This window comes from Scardinius erythrophthalmus (assembly GCF_964197995.2).
Source record: "Scardinius erythrophthalmus genome assembly, chromosome: 17".
NCBI classification, from domain to species: Eukaryota; Metazoa; Chordata; class Actinopteri; order Cypriniformes; family Leuciscidae; genus Scardinius; species Scardinius erythrophthalmus.
This window is the reverse complement of record NC_138237.1, coordinates 32,059,373-32,086,195: the sequence shown is the minus strand read 5'-3', so window position 1 is coordinate 32,086,195 and position 26,823 is coordinate 32,059,373. Positions and strand designations below refer to the sequence as shown.

General features: G+C 42.5%; 1 protein-coding gene across 1 annotated transcript in view; it reads left to right on the top strand.

Moving 5' to 3' along the window:
• Nucleotides 1-8,606, top strand: part of gabra3 (gamma-aminobutyric acid type A receptor subunit alpha3) — a gene marked incomplete at its 3' end in the record, with an annotated part of 658,422 nt that extends 649,816 nt beyond the window's left edge. The window contains exon 10 of the mRNA XM_081391376.1: nucleotides 8,259-8,606. Coding sequence (XP_081247502.1) covers nucleotides 8,259-8,606 — 348 coding nt within the window. The remainder of the gene's footprint in view (nucleotides 1-8,258) is intronic.
• Nucleotides 8,607-26,823: the final 18,217 nt, after the last annotated feature.

Below are 26,823 nucleotides of genomic sequence, written 5' to 3'. Positions count from 1 at the left end.
ATGCTCCATGCTATCGTGTGAAGTGAGGCGCCTATACAGAGATCTGTCACGCCACATTAAAGATTGTCAAAACGGCATTTTCTGTTTGAATTTTGTGATAAAATGGACTGAATTAAAAAAATGGCACTTAGTTTCTTATCAAAAGTAACAAAACACAGAGCTTATTGCGATTATTGGTGGTTAGGCTACAATGCTTTATTTGTCGTGTACTGCTTTTATCTTATCCACCTGTCTTTGTCCGTTGTCGTAATTCACCGGGAAACTGAAGTGTTCCAAAACAGGAGACCTTAATGTTGCAATGTAATGCATTCGGTACACGTGCACCACACCGGTACCCTGGAAATCCAGAGTTCTTGCGAGAGCACAAGTTGAATTTGCTCAGCGAGTTTACTCTGGCGTCGAGTAATGATGCTCATAAAATATGTCCTTGTATCCTAGCTGCACCAATCACATCGGGTTATCTGATTGGCCAGAGGCGAGCTAAACAGATGACGACAGCACTGTGACCTCGAAGTCATTAGTAAACATTGCAAGATGGCTATGGATAGACACCAGTTGTTTGACCAACTTATTTATTTTTTTACAAAAAAGTCGTTATTTTTGTTAGTTTTTTGCACACAAAAAGTATTCTCGTCGCTTGATAAACTTAAGGTTGAGCCACTGTAGTCACTTAGACTATTTTAACGATGTCTTTACTAACTTTTCTGGGATGGCAGATATCGATTACCTCGCAGCCTATGAAGGAGTGAGCCAGCTTTCAGATTTCATCCAAAATATCTTAATTTGTGTTCCGAAGATGAACGAAAGTCTTACGGGGTTGGAACAACATGAGGGTGAGTAATTAATGACAGAATTTTCATTTTTGGGTGAACTAACCCTTGAATAGTTCTAATTTATTTGTGTATTGCCTTTCACAATAAATATTGCTTTATAGAAACCAGAATACCTTAACATCCCATAAGAACACATGCTCTAAAAATACCTTAGCAACTGCATAGCACTATGCCAGTGAGTTTTGATTGCGTAAGCACCACTAATCTAGTTTATTCTGATAGCTGTCAAACAAGCTGATTCGGTAACCTATTTTTATAAGTCACTCATGTCCTGTAAAGCTGACTCTGTATATTAAATCATAGATGATCAGTTTTTCACAGAGGATTACACTCATGTTATCCACATTTCCAGCTTTTCTGAACAGATCATCAGAGGCCTAACTAAAGATTAAAATGTTTGCACATAGTTATTATACTGAGGATTATAGCATCTGATAGCATTACATCAAAACCCTCCTATTTGATTTTCTGCAGCAAAATCCTCAGTGTGTAACTTAAAGGGATAGTTCACCCAGAAATGAAAATTACCTCATGATTTACTAATCCTCAAGACATCCTAGGTGTATATGACTTTCTTCTTTCAGCCAAACACAATTGGAGATATATTAAAAAATGTCCTGTCTCTTTTCTAAGCTTTATAATGGTAGAATGGAGGACGAGATCTTGAAGCCCAAAAAAGTGCAGCGATCCATCATAAAAGTACACCACGTGGCTCCGCAGGGTTAATAAAGGCCTTCTGCTAGTGAAGCGATTTGTGTAAGAAAAAATATCTTTATTTAAAACTTTATAAACTAAAATAACTAGCTTCCGACAGATGGCCGTACGCATCAATTTACGGCGAAAAAGTAACCCCTGACCTGATGCTTGACGTATTGGCGAACACGAAAGCGCAGAGGATAGAGCAAAACAAAACACCAGTCATGAATTAGAATTCTAAAACGAGAATTTTTAAAGAAAAATATCAGAGGATTTCGGTATAAGAGAAGAGGAGCTTGAGTTTGTTGCCCAACCCTATTTGTTTGAACCGCAAGAGGCATCAAAGCTTACGCTACTCCTACATTGCGTCAGGGGTTACTCTTTTGGCGTAAGTTGACTTGCGTAGGCCTTCTGCCAGAGGCTAGTTATTTTAGTTTTAAACATGGATATTTTTCTTAAAAAACCCCATTGCTTTGCTTCAGAAGACTTTTATTAACCCCCTGTAGTTGTATGGATTACTTTTATGATGGATTGATGCACTTTTTTGCACTTCAAAATCAGGACCGCCATACCGTTAACAAGCTTTGAAGAGCAATGATGTTTTTTAATATAACTCTGATCGTGTTCATCTGAAAGAAGAAAGTCAAATACACCTAGGATGGCTTGAGGGTGAGTAAATCATGGGATCATTTTCCGTTTTGGGGTGAACTATCCCTTTAATGACGTGTTTAAAGATTCTCATTTTCTTGTATTTATAAAGGATGTAAAAATCTTTGAAACCAGCTATAAGTCAGCTAATTGTCTGATTCTTGTCAGATTAAAGTTCAGTCATCATTTACTCACCCACACATCTTTTATTTTATCCCTTTTTTGTGGAGCACAAAATAAGATATTTATTATAAGAATGTTTACAATTATCTTTTCCATAGATTGAAAGTGAATGAGCAATGGTGGGCAGATAAAGGAAGAGCAGCAGAGGATCTAAGTGCAGCTTACTTTGTTAATTAATAAAGTGTCAACTAGTCTCTCCCCTATGAAGGCCTCCTTCCCTTCACCTCTGTACAGATAAAACGTTGTCGGGATAATTCCGGTTCACGTGGCTATGTGGAAGCGATAAAAATTATGTATTATAAATTTTAAGGCCAGACAAGTAGTTTGTTGAGGGTTGGTTTGTAAAGAAGGACTACACGCCTGCACACATATATATTCAAACGTGCATACCTATAGACTAAACACGTAATACGCATGTGCATGCCATCAGCGTTATAACAGGTTCGCATATTTAAAATTTGCGCAGAGAGAACTTAAGGGTTTTCTGTTAGAACAGTGTCGTGTTAGCGGCCCCTAAGTTAATAACCAATGATCGTTGCGACGAAAGTGAATCAATCAAAACTAACTTTAGCTGGACAATAACTTTTTATTCTAGAGCTGCCGTAAAGAAAAAAACAAAACAATCTCTGTTACTTTAATTTCCTATTATCACTGTAAAGCTGCTTTGAAACAATCTATATTGTTAAAAGCCCTATATAAATGAAGGTGACTTTCTGTTTCCGAAATCGCATATTCTCTTGAGTAGGTAAATATTTTGCAGTAATTTAAGTAATTACTTCACAACCGCAAAAAAAGTATGTTCTATATAGGATGAATTTGTGTAGTATTAATATAATCCAGACATATTACATTCGCCATGTTGTCATTATCATGTGACCTACCAGCGTCATTTGCATCTCTTCATTGCCATTCACAAATCCTCTCCCATGGCCTCATGGGATTGTAAAATGTGTTCTTATGCAAACTTCAGAATCTCTTAGGAAGTAGTAAGTCATTCAGTTAGTCTTGGTCAATTTCGAAACACTGCTTCATGAAGCTTTGAAACCTTTACAATTCTTTTGTTTCGAATCAGTTGTTCGGAGTGTGTAGGTGTGTTCGACATCAGCTGCGGCTGTATTTAACCGATTGGCGAAAGTTGCCACGTGCAGGTGGGAGGAGCTGAAAATGGAGAAGTGAAGTAGGACACTTTCTGCTTCCCGTAGTTACGCTTGCACTGTGTTTGCATACTTTACCACAGCTGAAGTGAGATAAATGCAATATTTGTCAAATACACAGATGTTTCAGATACGTTTACATTTAATACTTTATGCACTGCTAAATACAGCATCTGTTTGTACAAGAATAAAGTTCAACCTAAGCCTATACTATTGAAATACCAGTAGTGGGGTCTACTTTTTTTTAATCAGTTTTATTTTGATAAACATGACACAATATAATATCGCGACTTCATAAAAATAGCTTTTATTGTTATAAAAAAAAACTGATTTGTGAACATTAATGGAACTGAAGGTGTTCGAATAAACCCGAAACACACGTGATCGTTGTCATGCGGTGGGTTTGGCCAATCGTGGAACAGTTGTGTCGTCATCAGAGCTTGTGCAGCCGCTCTGGAGAGGCTGTGCAGAACGAATCAGCCGGCTGCTCTCCAATCGCTTCAATTGTTTCGAAGCTTTGAAAAGCTTTGTTTTTCCCATTCCTACAACCGGGTACTTTTTGCCCGCTCTTTTATGAATACTATTAACACACTTTTTCTTTTGTCACATTCTGTTTTTCACCTTATATCGTAGGGAAGTATGCAATATCAGAAGCAGCCATCAACAATACCAAACACAGGACTGATCAAACTGAGGGCCTATAGACACAACTATTTAGTGAGTTTAATAATGAGAAATCTAAGAATCTCTTTGCTTGCTCTAATTCATGTGCAAGTATAAACTGTGGGTGAAGCTTGTTTAATGCTATTTTCCTTTCATTTTTACTCTTCTTTTTTTTTACATTTTGACAATCCCTGGCACTTTTGTGGACGTCCTTAATTTCGAGAGGGAAAAAAGAGGTTTCTCACAAGAATCTTGGCTATTGAATATTTTTTTGTCAAAAACAAACTTCAAAGGCTCCTGCGGTCATAACAGTACCCATATATTTGCCTGATTAGAGAACTTGATGAGCAAGTTCTGTTGTTGATAAATTGATACATTTTCAGATGTATTTCAATGAAACTGCCCTATTATGCCTTTGTCGTAACAAAGGCACACATAACAAAGGCTTAATATGGCAGTTTCAGTTTTTGAGTGTTAAAACATGTGTCTTGCTCACTAACTATACCCACAGCTTAACCAAGTAACAAATGCACTAATCTGCTGCATTTTCCACATAAGATATGGGAATTGCAAGGTGTAAAATACATTCAGCAGAAATTCTGTGGACATGTTTGCACTAGTGCACCTGATTTGCATAATTCCTTTAGTAAAATGAGTGCTAAAACAATTATAATAGTGGCCACAATTTATTCTTAGTAAATTTCCTCCTGTGTATGCCATATTCTGGCTTAATCAGTAACATTTTTATGCATCATTGCAAATTGATTTGATTTAAATCTTTGGAACGTTATATTTCATCACAAGCTTGAATAAATTGTATTTACCTTTCAGATCAGATGTGGTATCATGAAACATAGTTTTTCTTACTGCACCAAATGCGATTACCTCCCCTAAATAAATAAATCATATAAGTAGATAAATTGTACACACATTACTAAAAAAATTCATATTTTGAGCAGTAAGAGAAAACTACGGAAGAGGATTAGGGCCAAGCAATAATAAAAAAAATAAAACCATCTCAAGATTAAAGTCATTATAATGCGAGATTAAACTCGTTAAATTTCGAGAAAAAAAGTCGAAATACAATCTTGAGAATAAACTCATTAAATATCGAGAATAAAGTCGTTGTGTTTCGAGAAAAAACTCGTTAAATTTCGAGAAAAAAAGTCGAAATACAATCTTGAGAATAAACTCATTACATTTCGAGAATAAAGTCGTTGTGTTTCGAGAATAAACTCATTAAATTTCGAGAAAAAAAGTCGTTGTGTTTCGAGAAAAAAAGTCGAAATAATTGTGAGAATAAACTCATTAAATTTCGAGAGTAAAGTCGTTGCGTTTCGAGAAAAAAAGTCGAAATTAAATTTAGAGAATAACGCATTCGATCAGTGTTCATTGCATAGCCTAGAGGACATGGCAGAGTTGGATCACTTGTCAAGCTATATTTTAGACTTTCTTTAAGTAACAAAGCCCACTAAACATTGGACGTCGGATAGACGTGCAGATCATGTCTATATTGGGTCCGTCGGTCCATGACCAATTCTGGACATCTATTCGACGTCCAAACTAGGTCCACTATTTGGACGTCCAACCATGACCCAACTTGGACGTCATATAGACGTTCAACATTGGACCTTTGAACTGGGTAATTTTTTTCGACGTCCAAACTAGGTCCACTATTTGGACGTCCAACCATGACCCAACTTGGACGTCATATAGACGTTCAACATTGGACCTTTGAACTGGGTAATTTTTTTCGACGTCCAAACTAGGTCCACTATTTGGACGTCCAACCATGACCCAACTTGGACGTCATATAGACGTTCAACATTGGACCTTTGAACTGGGTAATTTTTTTTGACGTCCAAACTAGGTCCACTATTTGGACGTCCAACCATGACCCAACTTGGACGTCATATTGACGTTCAACATTGGACCTTTGAACTGGGTAATTTTTTTCGACGTCCAAACTAGGTCCACTATTTGGACGTCCAACCATGACCCAACTTGGACGTCATATTGACGTTCAACATTGGACCTTTGAACTGGGTGATTTTTTTCGACGTCCAAACTAGGTCCACTATTTGGACGTCCAACCATGACCCAACTTGGACGTCATTTTTACGTTCAACATTGGACCTGAACTGGGTAATTTTTTGGACGTCTATGACAGGTGCAGGAAATTTACATGATTATTATAATTTTTTTAATTTACAAATGAAGAGCTCTTTTCCAAAACGCGAGTTTGTCGTGTCATTTTGCTGTGTAATGAACCTATTCACTGCTCCATCCACGTTTCCAAATCGCTATATTTAAAATGTAATAAATTTTTAAAATATTTAAAATATTATATTTAAAATATTTTAAATGTACTGCAAGATGCTCGTGATCCAAGCGCCGAACCTATTTTTAGCCTAAACGCGATAATCATAAATTATATCACTCTCTCTGTAGCTCAAACAGTAGAGCGTTGGCACGTGGAGCAGATGATCACGAGTTCGAGTCCCAGGTAAAGCAAGGTGTGTGTGTGTGTGTGTGTGTGTGTGTGTGTGTGTGTGTGTGTGTGTGTGTGTGTGTGTGTGTGTGTGTGTGTGTGTGTGTGTGTGTGTGTGTGTGTGTGTGTGTAAGAAACCGCTGTTTTGTTTGAGAGCACTGAGCGCGATTTATTGTAAACAAACTTTTGTGGATGGACGTCGAAAAATGACGTGCGGAAGACGTCGAAAAATGACGTGCGGAAGACGTCGAAAAATGACGTGCGGAAGACGTCGAAAAAAGACGTCGCCTGGCGTTACAAAACAACCCCTTCAATGGACCAAATTTGGACGTCCAAAAATTACATGAAAATGACGTCACTACGACGTCACATTGCGCAGTGGGAGCCGTCTAGGTCGGCTAGAGGAGGAGCTGTAGCCTACTATCATGGAATAATGCACCCTATAGGCGGGTGAGAAACAGCGCCATGAATTATGCAGAAAATGCAAGACTGCTCTTTGTGCATTGTGTAATGTGTCAAGTTCAAAGCTTCATAAAACAATAATTCCACAGTAAAAACTGCTTAAAATTTGGATTTCGTTAGACAACAGCTCTTCTATAATGGGATAATGTCCAATTTAACGCACCCTCTGATGCGGCCTAGAAAATGCACAACTAGTAGGAATGATGGCGCAATAAGGCGACTCTGAATTTGTTTGTCCCATTTAAAACTTTAGTCCATAAAAAAACCCCGGTAGCCTACAGAAATTTGTGCCAATATTTCGGTTTCCACTAGATCAATATATATGCTTTATTACTCCCTTTAGTCGGATTTAACGCACCCTTACATATGGCTGAGAAATGCAGAATTTCTTCATTCATTTCTAACAGAGCTTGGTGCGAGCAATGCCAATGCCATACACACAGGGTGCTTAAGGAAGCGTCGCGTCATTTAAAGGGGAGGTCCGAGCGTCAATAAATAGTCTATAACGAATAAGTAACTGGATTCAGCCTCGTATGCAATGAACTCTGATCGAATGCGTTATTCTCTACATTTCATTTCGACTTTTTTTCTCGAAACACAACGACTTTATTCTCGAAATTTAATGAGTTTATTCTCACGATTATTTCGACTTTTTTTCTCGAAATTTAACGAGTTTTTTTCTCGAAACACAACGACTTTATTTTCGAAATTTAATGAGTTTATTCTCAAGATTGTATTACGAGTTTTTTTCTCGAAATTTAACGATTTTTTTCTCGAAACACAACGACTTTATTCTCGAAATGTAATGAGTTTATTCTCAAGATTGTATTTCGACTTTTTTCTCGAAATTTAACGAGTTTTTTCTCGAAACACAACGACTTTATTCTCAATATTTAATGAGTTTATTCTCAAGATTGTATTTCGACTTTCATTATAATGACTTTAATCTTGAGATGGTTTTATTTTTTTATTTTTGCTTGGCCCTAATACTCTTCCGTAGAAAACAGATGTACTAAAAGCTCCATCAGTAAGATGAATATTTAACTTTTTTACAAAAGAACTGACAAGGTATACTTTCACTTCTTTTAATAATTATTGCTCTAATTTTTCCTATTGACATTTCCACAGAGGCGAGAGTCAGCTTCCTTTTCCAAGAAGACCAACAACACTTTCAACATTGTGGGAACCACCTACAGCATGGGCGTAGCCAAAGATCCCGGATTGACAACCATCTCCAAGAGTGCCACATCCACATCCACATCCACCCCATCACAGTCGGTCCGAGAAATCCGACTACCCAAAATGGATGGTGAATATGTGCCAGAGGGTGGAAAAAAGTCATACAATCGCGTCAGCAAAGTGGACAAGATCTCTCGTATCATCTTTCCAGTACTCTTCTTTATCTTCAACCTGGGTTACTGGGCCACGTATGTCAACAGAAAGCCGACCATCAACCAGTCCAGCCCACAAAAATGAACATGGCGACTGCCAAAAGAGGAAAACTGCCAGTCTACCATGCTACTGTTTTCATTTTCCAAATTTCCCATCATCCTTTTTTTCCCCTACATTTTGTAGTAGTGGCAAACAGCCATGTAACCCTATCCCTATGTATGTAACATAACCCTAGTCAGTGGTTTTCCAAATTTGTATTTGACATTTCCTGTGTTGCATGAGGTAAAGTATGAATAATTAATATTATGACTTTATAACTGGTCTCGTATGGATGATCATTACTTACCCACAAAACCCTCCCACTGTCTATCATCAGGAGGAAAACTTCAGTCACCATTGGCTGTCTGTCGCCATGACAAGTACCTGTAGCCTTTCAGCAGCCAGTAGCGATGCCTGTAGGCGCATCATTAACTATCTGTCCTTTGACACTCCGCAGACCCAGAGTAATATCATCTAGAGTTGTGTTCTTATCCCCATGGGTCTATATCTGTGCATTTACCTGTCCAGTGACTATTGTTTAAACAGCCTGAGCAGGCTCCAAGATAAAGAAACTGTGTGCCTTTTTAATCACTCGCCATAGAGATGAATAGTTTGGCACATGCTGACATTGTCTTCAAGCTTATGCCTGCCTACTGAAAACCGTGTTGATTGATTTCTCACAGGTTGGTGTTAAACTCTGAGTCGTCCTGCATGCAAGTTGATTTAGAGTTGATGGTTAACCGTAAGGCTCTGCGCCAGCCAACGGTTCTTTGTTTATGGCCAGTATGAGCAGCCGGGATCAGAGAAAGTAGTGAGTGAATTATGACACTATAACAGGCTATAAAGCATTTTAGTTGTGAAGAATATCAAGACCAGATTTTAGATGTGGGCCAGTGCCACACATGAAGGAACATGCATTTCCATTACCTCACACTGAAGTGTTGGTGGTTTTGATCTTTACACTAATGATTTCCTGATTTATGTATTGTACAATACAGAATTCATGTTTGTGAATGCACTATTTTTATTGTTTTCTAAATCATAAAACATTGTTAATTTGGCAACTGCAAGCCAATATCATAGTTTCCTGTGTGTGAGATGTCATGTACACAAAATGTAGAAGTAGTTTCAATGGCATGTTAATTTAAGCATATATTTTAGATAATCTTAGTACAAACACTCATCATGGATGTGCATTTGTGCTGTTATCACCATTGTTTCCTTATGATTTAATTTATTTCACATAGTGTGTTAAAAAATTGTGTGCATCAGGTTTTAGAAGAAAAATCGGTAACACTTTCCATGAAGACCATGCTTATAATGAATTATAGCCCTATTTATAAGTAAGTATTACTATTCTATAAATATATTTATAAATGCTCATTAAGACCTATTATAAGACCTTATATCATTATAAGAACAGTTATATATACATTTATATTATTTTTTTAATTCCTTATAAGTCATGCATTTGCAAATTAGAATTTTACTTTGTAACATGTTATATATACTTTGTAATATGAATATTTTTCTTATACAAACTCATCGTTTTGCTTCAGAAGACGTTTGGAGTTTGTTTATGATGGATGGATGCACTTTGTTGAGCTTCAATCTGTTGGTTGCAATCCACTGCCATTATAAGACATAGAAGAGGATCATTTTTAATGTAACTCTGATTGTATTCATCTGAAAGAAGAAAGTCATATACACCTAGGATGGCTTGAGAGTGAGTAAATCATGGGCTAATTTTCATTTGAAAGTGAACTAATCCTTGAAAGCCATCAATGATGCATTTATAGAGGTCAGTAACTGTATTTATAAGAACATAACACGGCTATTAATAACAATATATTTACTTATTTGACAGAAATAAATCTGAATTACTAAAAAGTCATTGTTACTATAATATAATAACATTATAGCAATGCAGGTTGCATCTTTATAAATACATTCATGGAACCATACGACTGACTAATAAATACTTATAAATCAGTGTATAATGGATTATGAGCATGCGTATTGAAAAAGCAAATGCATGAATTATAAGGAATTATAAAAATACTCTAAATGTAACTATAACTGTTCTTATTATGCAGTAATGGTCTTAATGAGTCTTTATAAATGTATTTATAAAATAGTAATACATACTTATAAATAAGTAAAAAGGAGCTATAATTCATTATAAGCATGGTCTTCATAGAAAGTGTTACCGAAAAATCTTTTGCATTCACTTAGAAAGTGCTAGGTTTACATGTGAATTTAAATAGAGACATTTTTGTAGATAAACTAAGAAGTTGCGTAAAGTATGTACTTATGTGACAGCAAGCTATATTAAGCAAAAAAACATTAACTTTGCCATTTCACTTGTTTCATGAACCATTAATGTGGCTGTTGATCAATAGCTTCAGACACACAACATAAAATCAGTTTTAAGTGGATTTATTAGTGAAATAATAGATAGGGCTCTTTTTTATTTTAATATTCCAAATAAGAATAGTTTTTTTTCTCCCATTTATTAGGATGTGTTAAGAATAAATGAATGCATGACAATCTTTTCATTAGTTACATCATCACATAAGCTATATCTTTCTGAATGAGGCTTCATGTTTTTTTTTTCTCGTAAGGGCCCTTTGTATCTCGTAAGGGCCCTTCAAATAGCCATATTCAATAGGCTCCTTACATTTCATTTGAGCTATGGTAGGGCTAGATCAGCTGGTGTTGGTATTGATTGTTGAAACAAGTAGTACAAATCATAAATAAAACCACATCTAAGAAGTATATTTATATAGGAATTTTAATCTATTTACTTATCTGATAGCATACATTATCTGTGCTTTTACTGTATAAGGCATAACATTGACAGCTTCAGTACAGATGTACAAAAACAATATTGGGAAGAGCTATGCCAGATAGCACACGCACATCTCCAAGTTATGTTAAAGAACACCTCATTTGGAAAATAGGCTATCTGTTGTATACGAGCATCTGAAACCCAACTTTTAATTTGCAGTTTTACATACATTCTAAATCATTAACATATTTTTTCTAAATGTCTTTAATATCTGACTGGATTTTTTTTTATTTATTTTTTTTTTTATCAAACTAAAAAATACACCTTCCAAACATGCACATCAAATATACATCTCTGTTATGTAGCTTACGTGTGCTATCAGGGTAGTGTCTTAATAGTTTATTCAAATATAAGAACAAGTAAAAGATGTAATATTTTTTTAGATCTTGTCAGCCAACTTAAAATAAGAGATGTGGGAAACGTAGTTGTGTTAATTGCCATATTACTTGTATATTGGATTTACTGTAAATTTTGTCAGCATACTTGTCTAAAATGTGTGACATCTGGCTTTTTACATGCATGTAAAGGCTAATATTAGTTAACTAATTGGTAAAGTAATCACTGACAAATTCTAACTGAAAAACTTGCAAAATTATGCTGATTTACTATTTAAAATAGTGGTGTTAAGATGATTACACATTTGAAGTCCCCCTTTTGCCCCCTTGTGTGTTTCAGATCTGAAATTTATATTTCTGGGTAATGTTGAATGGTTATCATCTTTGCTAATGACACTAGCCTAATGCTAGATTTGCCAGATGTACCACCTTGTGTGCACTTTTCTGAACATTTACTGTGAAGAGGCAGATGTACAATCTGTCAGGCTCCCTGTATATACTGTATCAAGAAGGAAAAAAGACAATTTATTATTTATTTATTTTTGGCTGCATGTCCCAATTGCATCTGACACAACCTTGTGGTTTGTGGAGCCGTGGTAGATGTTATCTTATTCAGTTTTCTGATTTCTTTTCACAATGTCTGGGTTTGAAATGTGGCTTGTTCTTTCCAAAAAGCTTTATTCTTGATAAATAGTAGTGGGAAAGCCAGGCTTCTATTAATGTAATAGTTTAAGACGAACATTATCTTGTAAGGACAGTTGGTTTGTTTTGAAGACATCAATCTTGTACCTCCTGGTAGTTCGTCACGTCATGCTTGTTGTACTCTGGCGCATGCTAGATATTTTATTATGTCGTGTCACACTGTGATTCAATACCAAGAGGCTGATAGAACAAGGACATAGGCGACATAGACCATGTCATAGGGAACGACTAAAATCCCTCTAAATCTCGTTAAGGCGACACTTCTTGACTCAAGATTTGACTCACTTGAACGTGGGAAAGTTTTTTCTCTGACATACTGGATGATTCAATGTCTATTTTATTAGTGCAGTTGTGCGAGAACGGTCTTCTTTTGTCCCATACTTACTAAGATGTGCGTCATGGATGTATGTTTGCAATAAAAGTTGTACCATAAATGTCAAAAAAGAAAGTCAAAATAAGGTTTAAGTAAAGTGTTGTGCTGGAGCACAGGTGAATTGATGAAGCCGCAAAAAATCTGCTATGTTTACAATTTGCTGCCTCGGCCATACATCACGATTATAGCCAAATTATCAGCTGTGCCAAATGACCTTTGGAGAAAGTGTAGGGGGAATGATTTGCCCTTTGATATTGAGTTTCTTCCACAGGCATGTCAAGGGAGCATTTGTGATGGGTTAATTTGAGAGAAGTTGCTTTAGCATTGCTTTTGATTTCCCAGCAATTTGCGAAACCCTGTAAAGATGGAGACATTGCCCCAATGGTAGAACAACTGACCTGACCCATTACCGATTTATACCCTTAGTGGAATAACAAGCTGATACATCTCTCATCTTAGATCCGAGGTTTTCTGTTTTTACTACATTGTTGTACATTGTTTAATAGAATATCTAAAGTGGACTAGCGAAATATTGTCATCAGAATTTTTTTTCAGCATCTAGATTGTTGTTCTGTTAATAGTTCATGGAAGAGGAGTTACTATGCTAGTCACATTCTCAGCTTTGCCACACGAGGCGCTAGATAGTGGGCATCAGTGTAAACATTTTTTTTCTTTTTCTTTTTTTTCATGTTGAGCAAGTTAGTTACAGTTAAAGGGCCCCTATTATGGATTTTTTAAAATTACCTTTCATGTAGTGTGTAACATAGCTCTAAGTGAATGAAAACATTCTGCAAAGTTTTAAATCTGAAAGTGCACCGTATATAATGAAATATATCATATATTTTCATTGAAATACGTCAATAAGCCGTTTCGTTGTGATGTCAATACGAAACATTAGCATATTGCCCATCCACTTATTGTGCACACAGACACCAGGGAAAACTTGAACCTCAAACCTGTTGCTGATTCCTGTGGATATTGGATAGCATTTCGAGAAGATGCTGTGCTCTATAATTTGAAGGTAAAGACAGTTCCCTTTCGTGGTCACTCCGAGTTACGTCGGATGACGACGATTGGGGTTTCGCTTAGAAAGCCTCTCACCTTCAAGTATATAAAACGAGCCAATGGCAATGAAATGCCATGGGTCTGCGGAATTTGCATAGCGTATCTCCGCCCACCGCAGGGGGTATGTAAGGAAGTACGCTGCAATATGCAGATATGTTTTCGCTTCGGAGCCAAGTTCAGTACTTCACTCCACAAGCCTTTTGAGTGTCATCTCAAATCTCTTCGAGACGAGCGGCTCTTCAGTGTGTTTGTGTGACGGCGCTTTCCAGCGAGATCGCATTTCCTGCTGCTGATTTGTGCAGTAATCTGCCGACAGTGAGTGTGTTTCTCCCTGGGCGCTTCAGCACTCTGCTGAGCTTTTCCACTCTCTAAAAGAGCTGCACGCGGCACGTCTTTTTCAAGACGGTTCGCCCGTGTATTTTCTGGATGTGTGTGCGCACTGTGCGGTCATCTGCCTAACGGTCGCGAGCGCTGTTTTGCGTGTTAGGCTTAATCACGCTTGGCAGCGCTCGTTGATGAGTCATGTTTTCATTGCAAAAAAAAAAAAAAAAAGAAGGGAACATGACCATCGCGATGTTTATAGATCAAGACTCAATGATCTCCATGTGAGTAGAGTCCCCTCTGCCACACCCCAATTTATCTCTTCCTCGAGAAGGGATACTTTGGCTGGTGGCCAGGGTGATCTGAGGGTTTGGTGTGGCACAACAACCGACGAGTCAATTCCTCGGGCCACACCCCCCTCCACATCGCAGACCATGCACTCACAGCATCACAAGGCGGGCTTGATTCCTCTGGAAATGAAGTTTCGACTGCGTTGCCTCCCACGGGAGTGCCATCGTTGCCGGGACCGATCCAGAGCTGTCAGCCATGCTTTCCCGGGCAGCTGAAAGCATCGGCTGGAGTGGCCCCGCCCTCCCCCCGAGCGCTGTAAGCTTCTCCCGGACGTGCATCAGGACGCCTGCGCTGCGCGAGACTCCACGTGACTTTCGCGGCTCGCGGGTGTCCTCCGCCTTCGCTGCTTTCGATCGCACGGTGATCATGGTCTGTATGTTCCCTGTCACTATCATGGCACGGTCATGCAGTACTGTGTGTCGCCTGCGCCTTCGATGCAGTGCTGTCCCGGGAGTTCTGTCGAACCGGCCGCAGTGGAACGCTTGTCCTTCCCTGGCCAACCCTGGCAGAACGCGGAAAATTTTAACCACGCCCCTATGCTGGGACGCTATGCCTCCCATGCCCGGCCTGGTTGTTCCGCCGCGCACACTTCTGACCTCGCTCTCGGGCGACATCGGTACCTGCGTGATCCTGGGTCAGGTGATGTCCACTATGTGGTCCAGACATGGGCTTAGCCAGGTTGATGTGGTAGGGTCTGAGAATTAATTTTCTCAGCTCCCCCATGTCCCAGGCTGAGCTCTTTGGCGGGGTGGCTTCGGCCACCTGAAGCAGACTCAGGTTCTGTACCGATGGTCATCCATCCGTGCGGTCTCCTTAGTCTTCTTCCCGCCAAGGCCCCCTCCATGCGGCTGCTCCCCTCGGGCCTTCACCAGCTCTGAGTAGGAGGAAGTCGCAGGAGGGTGGCGCTGCCCGTCTCCGCCCCTTAGACTGCCACGTCAGCCTAAGCAGCACCCTTGAGGCGGGCAGCCTGGTCGGCGGTGTGGTTGAGGACTGCGCCCAACAGTCTTCGATCACTCCAGAAGCGGACTGAGGCTATGCACTGACGGTCATCCGTTGGTGTGGTCTGCTTAGTCCGCTTCCCGCCGACGCCACCTCCATGCGGCTCCTTCCCTCGAGCCTTCACCGGTTCGAGCACGAGGAGATTGCTGGAGGCTGGCACCGCCTGTCTCTGCCCCTTAGCCGGCTAACACCTGGCTAAGCAGCACTCCTAAGATGGGCAGCTTGGAGTTAGGGCTCAGTTCTTCGGGGAGTTGGGAGCAGGACCACTCCTTCCCCCAGTGGAGGGCTGGGGGAGAATCTTGTTCTAAAAGAACTGATGCTCTTTCTCTGAGCTTTAAGAGGCAGTGGATGACAGCACGCGCCGCCCACGGGCCACGCTCCTCTCATCCCCCCTCTGTCGCCAGACCCCTGCCAGAGCACGCCCCCGTGGGACGCGCGCCCTCCCCTGGCCTCCTCTGGCAGGATGCGGTTTATGACCGTGCCCCCGCACAGGGCCGCTATGCCACCCTCGCCGGTGCCGGTCATTCCGCCTCGCTGCCCCACCGACGGTACGTCTGTGGTTCGTATGACCCCGCTGGTGCACTTTCTGGAGGCCTGGCTAGAGCTTCCCAGACTGTCCCGCTGGGTCGGGAGAACCATTAGATTCGGCTACGCGATTCAGTTCGCGATATCTCCTCCCCGCTTCAGGGGAGTCCGCTTCACTATGGTCGGGGGCAATGCCCCTGTCATGAGAGCGGAGGTCGCCACCCTACTGGCGAAGGGTGCGATCGAGATTGTCCCTCCAGCCGAGATGAAGTCCGGTTTCTACAGCCCTTACTTCATTGTACCCAAGAAGTCCGGTGGGTTACGGCCAATCCTCGACCTGCGCGTCTTGAACCGCTCCCTTCACAGGCTGCCGTTCAAGATGCAACGGCCAAACACATCCTCCAGTGTGTACGGCCGCAGGATTGGTTTGCAGCGATCGACCTGAAGGACGCCTACTTCCATGTCTCCATTTTACCTCGACACAGACCGGTTCTACGGTTTGCTTTCGAGGGGCAGGCATACCAGTACGCGGTTCTCCCTTTCGGGCTAGCCCTGTCTCCTCGCGTCTTTACGAAGGTCGTCGAGGCAGCCCTTGTTCCCCTCCGGGAACACGGGGTTCGCATCCTGAACTATCTCGACGACTGGCTAATCCTAGCTCACTATCGAGGCCAGGTTTGCGAACACAGGGACCTAGTGCTCCGGCACTTAGCTCGTCTGGGCCTTCGGGTCAACTGGGAGAAGAGCAAACTCTGCCCCGTGCAGAGGATCTCTTTTCTCGGTATGGAGATCGACTCGGTCGCCATGTGCGCGCAGCTTACGAGCGAGCGCGCGCAGTCACTGCTGACTTGTCTTCGCCAATTCGAGGGCAAGAGTGTGGTTCCACTGAAACTATTTCAGAGGCTCCTGGGGCATATGGCATCCGCAGCCGCAGTAACGCCGCTGGGATTGCTTCATATGAGACCGCTTCAGCTTTGGCTTCGCGATCGAGTCCCGAGGTGGGCATGGCAACACGGCATGCTCCAAGTCCCAGTGACTCCAGCCTGCCGTCAGACCTTCACCCCGTGGACGAACCTCAATTTTCTACGGGCCGGAGTGCCCTTAGAACGAGTTTCCCGGCATGTTGTTGTATCAACAGATGCCTCCACCACGGGCTGGGGCGCCATGTGCAATGGTCATGCTGCCGCGGGCTCCTGGACAGGACCCCAGCGCCTTTGGCATGTCAATTGCCTCGAGTTGCTGGCTGTACGTCTCGCCCTGCACCGCTTCCATGCGCTGCTCAGGGGTCAGCACGTACTAGTCCGATCAGACAATACCCCAACAGTAGCGTACATCAACCATCAAGGTGGTCTACGCTCCCGCCGTATGTCGCAACTCACTCGCCACCTCCTCATATGGAGTCAGAAGCATCTGAGGTCGCTTCGAGCCATTTATATCCCGGGACACCTGAACCAGGCGGCCGACGAGCTGTCTCGAGTTCGGCCTCTCGCTGGAGAATGGCGACTCCATCCCCAGACGGTCCAGCTGATTTGGGATCAGTTCGGCGACGCACAGGTAGACCTGTTTGCCTCCCACGACTCGTCCCATTGCGACCTGTTTTATTCCCTGACCGAGGGCACGCTCGGCACGGATGCACTGGCGCACAGCTGGCCGCGGGGCCTACGCAAGTATGCGTTTCCCCCAGTGAGCCTCCTTGCGCAGACCTTGCGCAAGATCAGGGAGGACCAGGAGCAGGTCATTTTGGTTGCCCTGTATTGGCACAACCGGACCTGGTTCTCCGAACTAGTACTCCTCGCGACAGCACCTCCCTGGCCAATTCCTCTGAGGAAGGACCTCCTTTCTCAGGGACAGGGCACCTTATGGCACCCTCGTCCCGATCTTTGGAACCTCCACGTGTGGCTCCTGGACGGGACGAGGCAGGTTTGAGTACCCTACCACCTGCGGTGGTGGCTACCATCACTTCCGCTAGAGCTTCGTCCACGAGACATGCCTATGCGTTGAAGTGGAACCTCTTCGTCAACTGGTGTTCTTCTAAACATCAAGAACCCACGAAATGCCCGATCAGTGTCATGCTTTCCTTCCTGCAAGAAGGGTTGGAGCGAAGGCTGTCTCCCTCCACCCTGAAAGTGTATGTTGCCGCCATTGCCGCACATCACAAAGCAGTTGATGGTAAGTCTTTGGGGAAGCACGATCTGATCGTCAGGTTCCTGAGGCGAGCGAGGAGACTAAATCCTCCTCGTCCTCCCCTCGTACCCTCTTGGGACCTCTCAGTGGTTCTAACTGCCCTGCAGAGTGCTCCATTTGAGCCTTTGCAATCAGTGGAGCTTAAGTTCCTGTCAATGAAGACAGCGCTCCTGGTTGCATTGGCCTCCATCAAGAGGGTAGGGGACCTGCAGGCATTTTCGGTTGACGAAGCGTGCCTGGAATTCGGGCCGGTTAACTCTCACGTGATCCTGAGACCCCGGCTTGGATACGTGCCCAAGGTTCCTACCACACCCTTTCGAGAACAGGTAGTGAACCTGCAAGCGCTGCCCTTGGAGGAGGCAGACCCAGCCTTGGCACTGCTCTGTCCAGTACGCGCCCTTCGTGCTTACGTAGACAGAACGCGGTGTTTCAGGACCTCAGACCAGCTCTTGTCTGTTATGGTGGGAAGCTGAAGGGAAAGGCTCTCTCAAAGCAAAGGTTATCTCACTGGATAGTGGATACCATTGCTTTGGCATACCAGCAGCAAGGTCGTCAATGCCCCCTTGGTGTGAAAGCCCACTCCACTCGTAGTGTGGCTTCTTCTTGGGCTCTAGCGCATGGCACCTCGCTAACAGACATTTGTAGAGCTGCAGGCTGGGCGACACCCAACACATTCGCGAGATTCTATAATCTCCGAGTAGAGCCAGTTTCTTCTCATGTACTCGCTTCAACCAGCCGGTACTAGATTCTGCTCAGGTGTCTTCGCTTGCTCGCCATTCCTCTCCACGGACGGGATACGTGCGATCATCTTCTCAGGTGAGTCTGATAAGCTCTGAGTTCCTCCAGCACTGGTTACGTCAACGCCTGAGTTATGCCAATCTGCCATAACACAGCTCTTGCGCTTGACTAGGTGCCTCCATGTGCATGGTCCCCCCTTTGGGCGACCCCCACATGTGTATTCCACTGTAAGTCTCTTTTGAGCGTGTGTCTTTCCCTTGGCAAGCCACCTTGCCACCCCTGGGGTTTAAATATTCCACCTGCGGCTGGACACCTCAGTGATACCCCATATGCATCCCTCTGGGTCATATGTGTCTCTCAAGTCCCCCCCTTAATGGTTGGGCATAATTGCATATTTCTCCTGAGATATGCTTCCCAGTGTACCTTGGTATTCCTGTGTTAAGTAGGACTCCTTCGTTCGTGCTATTCTCACAACAGGGAGCTCAGACTTACGCAGGGCACTGGATGACAGCCGAGGTGGCGTGATTAGACTGGAACCCCAATCGTCGTCATCCGACGTAACTCGGAGTGACCACGAAAGGGAACGTCTCGGTTACGGATGTAACCCTCGTTCCCTGAGTAGGGAACGGAGACGTTACGTCTTCCTGCCACTTCCGCTGTATCGCTGAAAAACGCCTGAGTTCAGTCTCGGCTCCTCAGCGAAGACATATCTGCATATTGCAGCGTACTTCCTTACATACCCCCTGCGGTGGGCGGAGATACGCTATGCAAATTCCGCAGACCCATGGCATTTCATTGCCATTGGCTCGTTTTATATACTTGAAGGTGAGAGGCTTTCTAAGCGAAACCCCAATCGTCGTCATCCGACGTAACGTCTCCGTTCCCTACTCAGGGAACGAGGGTTACATCCGTAACCGAGACGTTTTTTTTTTACCATGATATCACAGCAGTATAATCCTAAACTTTTGCTGTGTTCCCTTTATTTTACTGACGAATGCTTCTCAAATATCGGAGTTCAATGCAGGATTCGCAAACCACTTGCTCTTGAAAGATGGTGTTCAAAATACTTAGTTTTGAGTTTTATATTGTGTAGGTCTCCTGCAAACTGACTAACTCACGTTATCACTGTCTTACTGAAATACTTCTGCTAATCAGTTGTGGGCCACTATTACCTAAAACTGTGTCTATTAATACAGATTTTCTGTCGTTCTCACTACTTTGAGGAAAGATTAAGCATGGAGCAAGATTTGTTTTACCAATGTTTATGTTACATCAGTCATTCACACTATAGCTCGGCTAATGTTTACATTGCATACATGCACTGTTATTGATACAGTTTCCATGTGTTCACCGGAATATATTAGACAAATTCTCTGTAAATAAATTAGCCTAGTACAAGTAAAATAATCGGTTTGTTGATGGACAGGCACTTGTTCATGCTGATGGTTAGGAATTACTTTTGCAACATCTCATAATGTACCACAAACTGAGTAGCGTGTCACTGAGAAACGTCCTGCTCGAGTCGTCCTTGCGATGGAGGTTCGAGTTGAATGAATAGTTCTTCCAGTGTTTCATCATCATCGGACTCTCGCTCGGATTGATATGGTGAAATCGTCCTCATTGTTCGTTACTGTGTTTAGTTTATGGTGTAGGAAGCCTCAGGACACGCAGAGGAGCTGACGTTGTTATGGCAATGGGCATTTTTGTTTTCGACGCACACGCTGTGCGCGGTAAACCAATCACAACAGACTGAGCTGTCTGGCCAATCAGAGCAGAGTAGCTCGCGGAAAGGAAGGATTTAGAGAGATTGATTTATCTGACGAGTCGTTTGAGAATCATTGAAAATGTGGTGATGTGCAAATGTATATTATGAGGAAATGAAACAGTTTTTTGACCTTTGCTGCATGTAAACCTGTTGTAGGAGACTCCAAAATAATATTAGGAAACTTTAAAATAGCAAAATAGGGGCACTTTAAACTGTTGACATTTAGCTGAATAATATCCCATCTGGTTTAATGCATAAATCAGATGAGATATTATTGAGTAGCAACCCCTTAAGTGTGAGGTTTATTATTACCCAATTTAATGCAAGAATGCATTTTAAGTATTTACAATAGGACTTGTGTTTGCCCTTATGATCCTCTTGCTTATGTGTTTGGTCAGCCTAGCAGATTCTGTAGCTTCTTCTGTTGGTGGCAAAGGATTCTAGGTTGGAGACCAAACAAAGAGTATTACATATTAAAGCTCCAATATGTAACAATTTTGTAATAAAATTTCCGAAAATAACTTGCACAGTGTGATATATTTCCTCCAGTTGTGTACTTACAATATCTCAAAAGTCTCCAAAGATTTTTTTATTTCAGAGAAATTCCGATTTTAAATAACTGTCCGTCCCGGAAAAGAAATGTCGCCTCTCAGTGACGCAATGTCCGCTTTTTTCCGGTGTGGACCATGTGATATTCCACGACACCGGAATATCACATGGTCAAATGCGGAAGTGGTGGTTATGGGTCCGAAATTAACACCCGCCAAGCGCCAAATGCGGGTAGATTTTCTGTTTGGCGAGTAAATCTCAAAAGGCTATCCGCCACACTGGCGGCTGAATGTTCATACCAAAATATGAAATTTTAAGCGCGCACGCGCTCTTCTGCCTCTAAGAACGAGCACACAGAGAGAGAGAGAGAGCCCCGGTCGCGCGCGCGCGCACTCACTCACTATTCAGAGCGGCCAAGCTTCCCCGTACTTTTTGACGCGTCCTTGACAGGGCGGCCAGAGCTTCTTTGCAGCTCAAGTCGGCGGCGGTGTGTGCGTACAGTTAACGCTCTATCTGTTGACAGCGCTGAGGAAAAAGCTCCCGCCACTGGAAGAAGCTGTCGCCGCCCATTTGTGTCTTCCTGCGCACCCATCAAAGCCGTGCAGAGCGTCTTCAGCACTCGCGGATCGTGCATACTCTGCCGCTGGCCAGGCTGCTTCTGCTTTACACACCATGGTCGTTATTTTCTCGAGAAAAGGAGTTTTCTCATAGCGTTTGCAAAACAATACTCGTTCCCTTATCTCTCAGGGAACCGAGGTTAAAGTAACCGAGTAGCTCTGCCTTCCCTTCCACAATATCGAGTCAGGTAACAAAACTGTCAAAAATAGTTTTTTATTTCACCCCAATGATAATATTTCATATATTTCTAACATTTTGATCAATATATATATAGAGAGAGAGAGAGAGATTTTTTTTAATTATACGATTCAAATTTTGACAATTTGAAACAACAAAACGAAAGCGTCCATATTCGGATACACGCAGACTGTGTGACAAACGGAGGAATAAAACCCGGATAAATATCCCAGGCGTTTTCGAGATGGAGAGAGCTGCGCGACAATCTTGGACTTGACAGATCTGCTCTTGCGAGTGTATTGATAGACAGGTAATCAAATAATTTTGTACAAGTAACGTAATAGTTACAGTAAAGATGATTTTAATAGATATGAATTAGGCTACACCACATGCCTGTAATAATATAGAATAGCATTTCACGTTCCTTGCAGTTCATTAATTATGATGACATAAAATAATACGATCAGACATACAGGTAATACAAAAACAAATAAATTACCTCATCCGTGATCATGATTCATTAATTCCATTTAGATACATCACTGGATGGTGAAAACGCATTAAAAACGACATCTCCCATCGTCACCTCCTTCATAGCGTCATCAAGCTTCGCCTTTGTTATTGTTGGAAACTGCGCCCTCTTGTGGTGAAAAAAATATTACATATTGGAGCTTTAAAGCACTGAGAAGAAAAATGTACAGTGATTGTACTTACTCGAGCTCTTAATGACCTTTACTTACTTTGTAACATGCATGTTGCAATAGTTTTCAAGTGGCACTGTTGTCATACACATCTGAAACCCAAATGTTTCTTCAGTGAACCCTGGGTAATTACAGATTATAATTGTGAGGTTGTGAACTTGGCTTAAGTGTGAAGGTTTCTGTGAGGTATATGAAATATATGGACTTTAACATTCGCAGTGTCTTATGTGTGGCCAACTTGTATGAAAAAATTGCAGCAAAATTTTGTGAAATCTAAAGAATTTGTTCGGTCATTTGAATGATGGCCCTCCCTGCCACTGTGTAGCACTAAGAAAGACTGTCAGATATGTTGTTTTTGTTAAATCTTGATTTCAAGGTGTTTTGCTTTTATTTTTGTTGTGAAAGTTTGTTTGTGGAGCTAATGACAGTATTCTAGTGTTGTTTTCAATCTTTATGTGTCCTGGTTTACTGTTCTTTACGTTGAATAAATATTCAGTCCTTTCATTTCCTTGTTGTTGCTGTTGTCTTATCATGTTAGCTATGATGCAGAGATGTATGTGTGGTTCTGGTAAACCCTACATTGCCCGGACAAAATTTCCCAGAAAGATGGGGACATATTTTGTTCCCCATGAGGAAAACAGCTCATAAAGCTACACTTAATGCTGCGCTTGATTCAGTACTCTGGGAACACTTTATGTGTGACCGGCTCTGAATATACTGTAAGTGTGTAACGTCAATGGAATTGATTTTGAACTTTTATAACCTCGGACAGTGACGTCATCGGAATGCACACTCGTCAGAAGATATAATTAGATGTACCACAGGTGCATCAACAGGTCTTTTGTCTTCAGACCATACTGTTTGTGTGTGTGACAAGCTCTCTCTGTTTCTCTGCTAGGAGTTAGATTTTACTAGAGAGTGTGCAGAAAACATTTCTCTTTATCCTCTCACACTGTCTCAGAAGTGAAAAAGAAAAAGAAAAGAGAAAAAGAAAAGAAAAAGACAAGAAATTAGCGATTTGCAAAGCAAACAGTGTGAGCCTCTGTGTTCATGAATGTGACACACACCAGTATTGCTTTGTTTGTTTGGAGGAAGAGCATGCTGCCCTTGTGTTGGAACAGGGCATTGTGAATTATTCACGGTTAAGATGCTACACGCTCGCCTTGATTACTTCCATGGGCCAGCACCCACTTTGCCATTGCGGGGCTCTCGTTTGGATCTGTGCGAGAAACGGTCCGTCCCTTTTGCTCGTGCTCTATCCATATCCAGATGTCTTTTTGCTCAATCCCGAAGTGCCCCGGCGCCTCTTTGGCTCGAGCAGAGGACAATGAATCTCTTGGATCCGGTGTGGATTACGAGCTGCCTACCTCCAAGCATTCCTCATTTAATGATAAAGGGTCTGAAGAATTACTTGAGGTTGTGACTCATGCGGTGGCCAGGTTACAGCTAGACTGGCCACGTTAACAAGAGACCCCCAAACGGTCAAAATTAGAATACAAATTTCTGTCTGGCTTCGACGTTGACATCGACCATCGTGGTTGCGAAGGCATGGGGGTATTTGATGATGCCACAGGTCGAAGAGACACTCGCGAGCTATCTCTCACCTGGTTCGGCATTATCATTAAAGAGACCAACTCTCCCCACTAAGCCATGCAGAACCACCTCAACGCTAGTGTTTCAATGTCAGGATGTCAGCATGTCAGGCTGGTGCTGCGCTGCACACCATGGCGGTATTACAGGCAGACCAGGCTGATCTGCTAAATAAATAACTGAGTTCTATCGATGAGGAGACATTTGCAGAGCTTCGTCGAGACAGAGATTTGTCCCTCCGTGCAACCAAGCAAACGGCTCGCGCTATCGGCCGTTCAATGAACACTTTGGTCAGCATGGAGAGGTATCTGTGGCTAATCCTCACGGGCATCAAAGACAGGGGCCGAGTGTTCCTGCTTGATGCCCCAATCTCACCTTCCAGCCTGTTTGGTGACTCGGTTTATCCAGTCGTCAGCAGGTTTCAGGAGATGAAAAAATACGAGGAAGCATTTGTACAATTTCTTCATCGCCGCACTCAGGGGGAGGAGCTGCCGGCCACCCAGCCTCGCCCCGGTCCATCTGTGAGATGTGAGGCACAAAAACAGAGAGTGGCGTGTCGCGTTCCCCCTCATCAAGACTGGGGACTGGCTCGCCGCCCTTATGGCCAGATCTCAGGACTATTATTTCAAAATAGAAGAAAACCTGATGGTCTTGTGCCCAGCTCTGTGAGAGTGGCTGCCTTCAGGATGGGTGCATAAAAATAAATCAGCCCACCCCTTCCTGGCATCCCCAAGAAACCTCTGTACCATCCCCGCCGCCTCTGGTGTTTCGGGGGCCATAGAACATGTTCCCCTTCCAGAGAGAGAGTCAGGCTTCTAAAGCAGATACTTCCTGGTTTCCAAGAAGGACGGGGGGTTTGCCTCCGATTTTAGTTTTACCAGAAAGACTCGGGAGGCAAAATTCCATAACAAGTATACATTTATTAACAGCCCAGCAAGCAAATATTATGATATAAAGTTCTTTGGCGTAGGCCCCATCCGTAGCTCGTATTAAATCTCAAAGATGCATATATTCATATAGAAATACTGCCACAACACAGGAAGATCCTGAGGTTCAATATCGGGTTCTTCTGTTCGGCCTAGCCTTATTACCCCGCATATACACAAAGTGCATGTATGCAGCACTGGCTCCACTGCGACTCTAGGGCATCCGTATTTTGAATTACATCGACAATTGGCTAATATTAGCACAATCACAAGAGCTGGCATCACGACACAGAGATGTCGTTCTAGCTCATCTAGTTTCTCTAGGATTGAGACTCAACTTCAACAAAAGTGTTCACTCTCCTACCAGAGAACGACATACTTACAGGTCGTATGGGATTCGATAACGATGCGGGCACAGTTGTCTCCCGCTCGAGTCAAGACTCAAGACGTTCCCTTAGCTTTTGAAAGGGAACGTCTCGGGTTTCTTTACTGTAACCCTTTTCCCTGAAAAAGCGGGAACGAGATGCTGCGGTTTATTGCCGCACCGAGGATGTCCCAGGACTGCTCTTTATACAAAATGATACCTGTCGATGCACCTGTGGCACATCTAATTATAGCCTCTGCTGAGCGTGCATTTGGATGACGTCACTGTCTGAGGCTATAAAAGTTCAAAGTCCGTTTGTGCGTTTGTGCAAATTCCATTGACCTGTTACACACATATATTCACAGCCGGTCACACAAGAAGTGTTCCCAGACCACTGAATCAAGCGCGAGACGTAACCCGAGACGTTATTAAATTATATTTAAAAAATAATAATTAAATGCAGGGGAAAAAAAAAGTTATTCTGTGAGGGTTGTATTTAGGGGTAGGGGTTAGGGTTAGGGAATAGAGTATACAGTTTGTACAGTATAAAAATCATTGTGTCTGTGGAATGTCCCCATAAAACATAAAAACCCAACTCTGTGTGTGTGTGTGTGTGTGTGTGTGTGTGTGTGTGTGTGTGTGTGTGTGTGTGTGTGTGTGTGTGTGTGTGTGCTCTTGTTTTCATGACAACTGAGGACATTTTTATGATAACACACCTGCATATGAGGACACTCTTACTAAGCAGTGTTTTTTTTTTTAAATATAAAAATGCAGAATGTTTCCTGTGATGGGTAGGTTTAGGGATAGGGGCAGTGTAAGGGGATAGAATATACAGTTTGTGCAGTATAAAAACCATTACGCCTATGGAATGTCCTCACAAAGATAGTAAACCAGACGTGTGTGTGTGTGTGTGTGTGTGTGTGTGTGTGTGTGTGTGTGTGTGTGTGTGTGTGTGTGTGTGTGTGTGTGTGTGTGTGTGTGTGTGTGTGTTTGTATCTGTGTGTGTTTGTGTCTGTGTCTGTGTTCCTATGACCTTGGCCCTCTCCTTTACACGGTTTCCGTCTGGACACTCCACAAATATCACACATACATTAACATTTTCTTTGTGACACTCACAGTGTGAGCAAACAG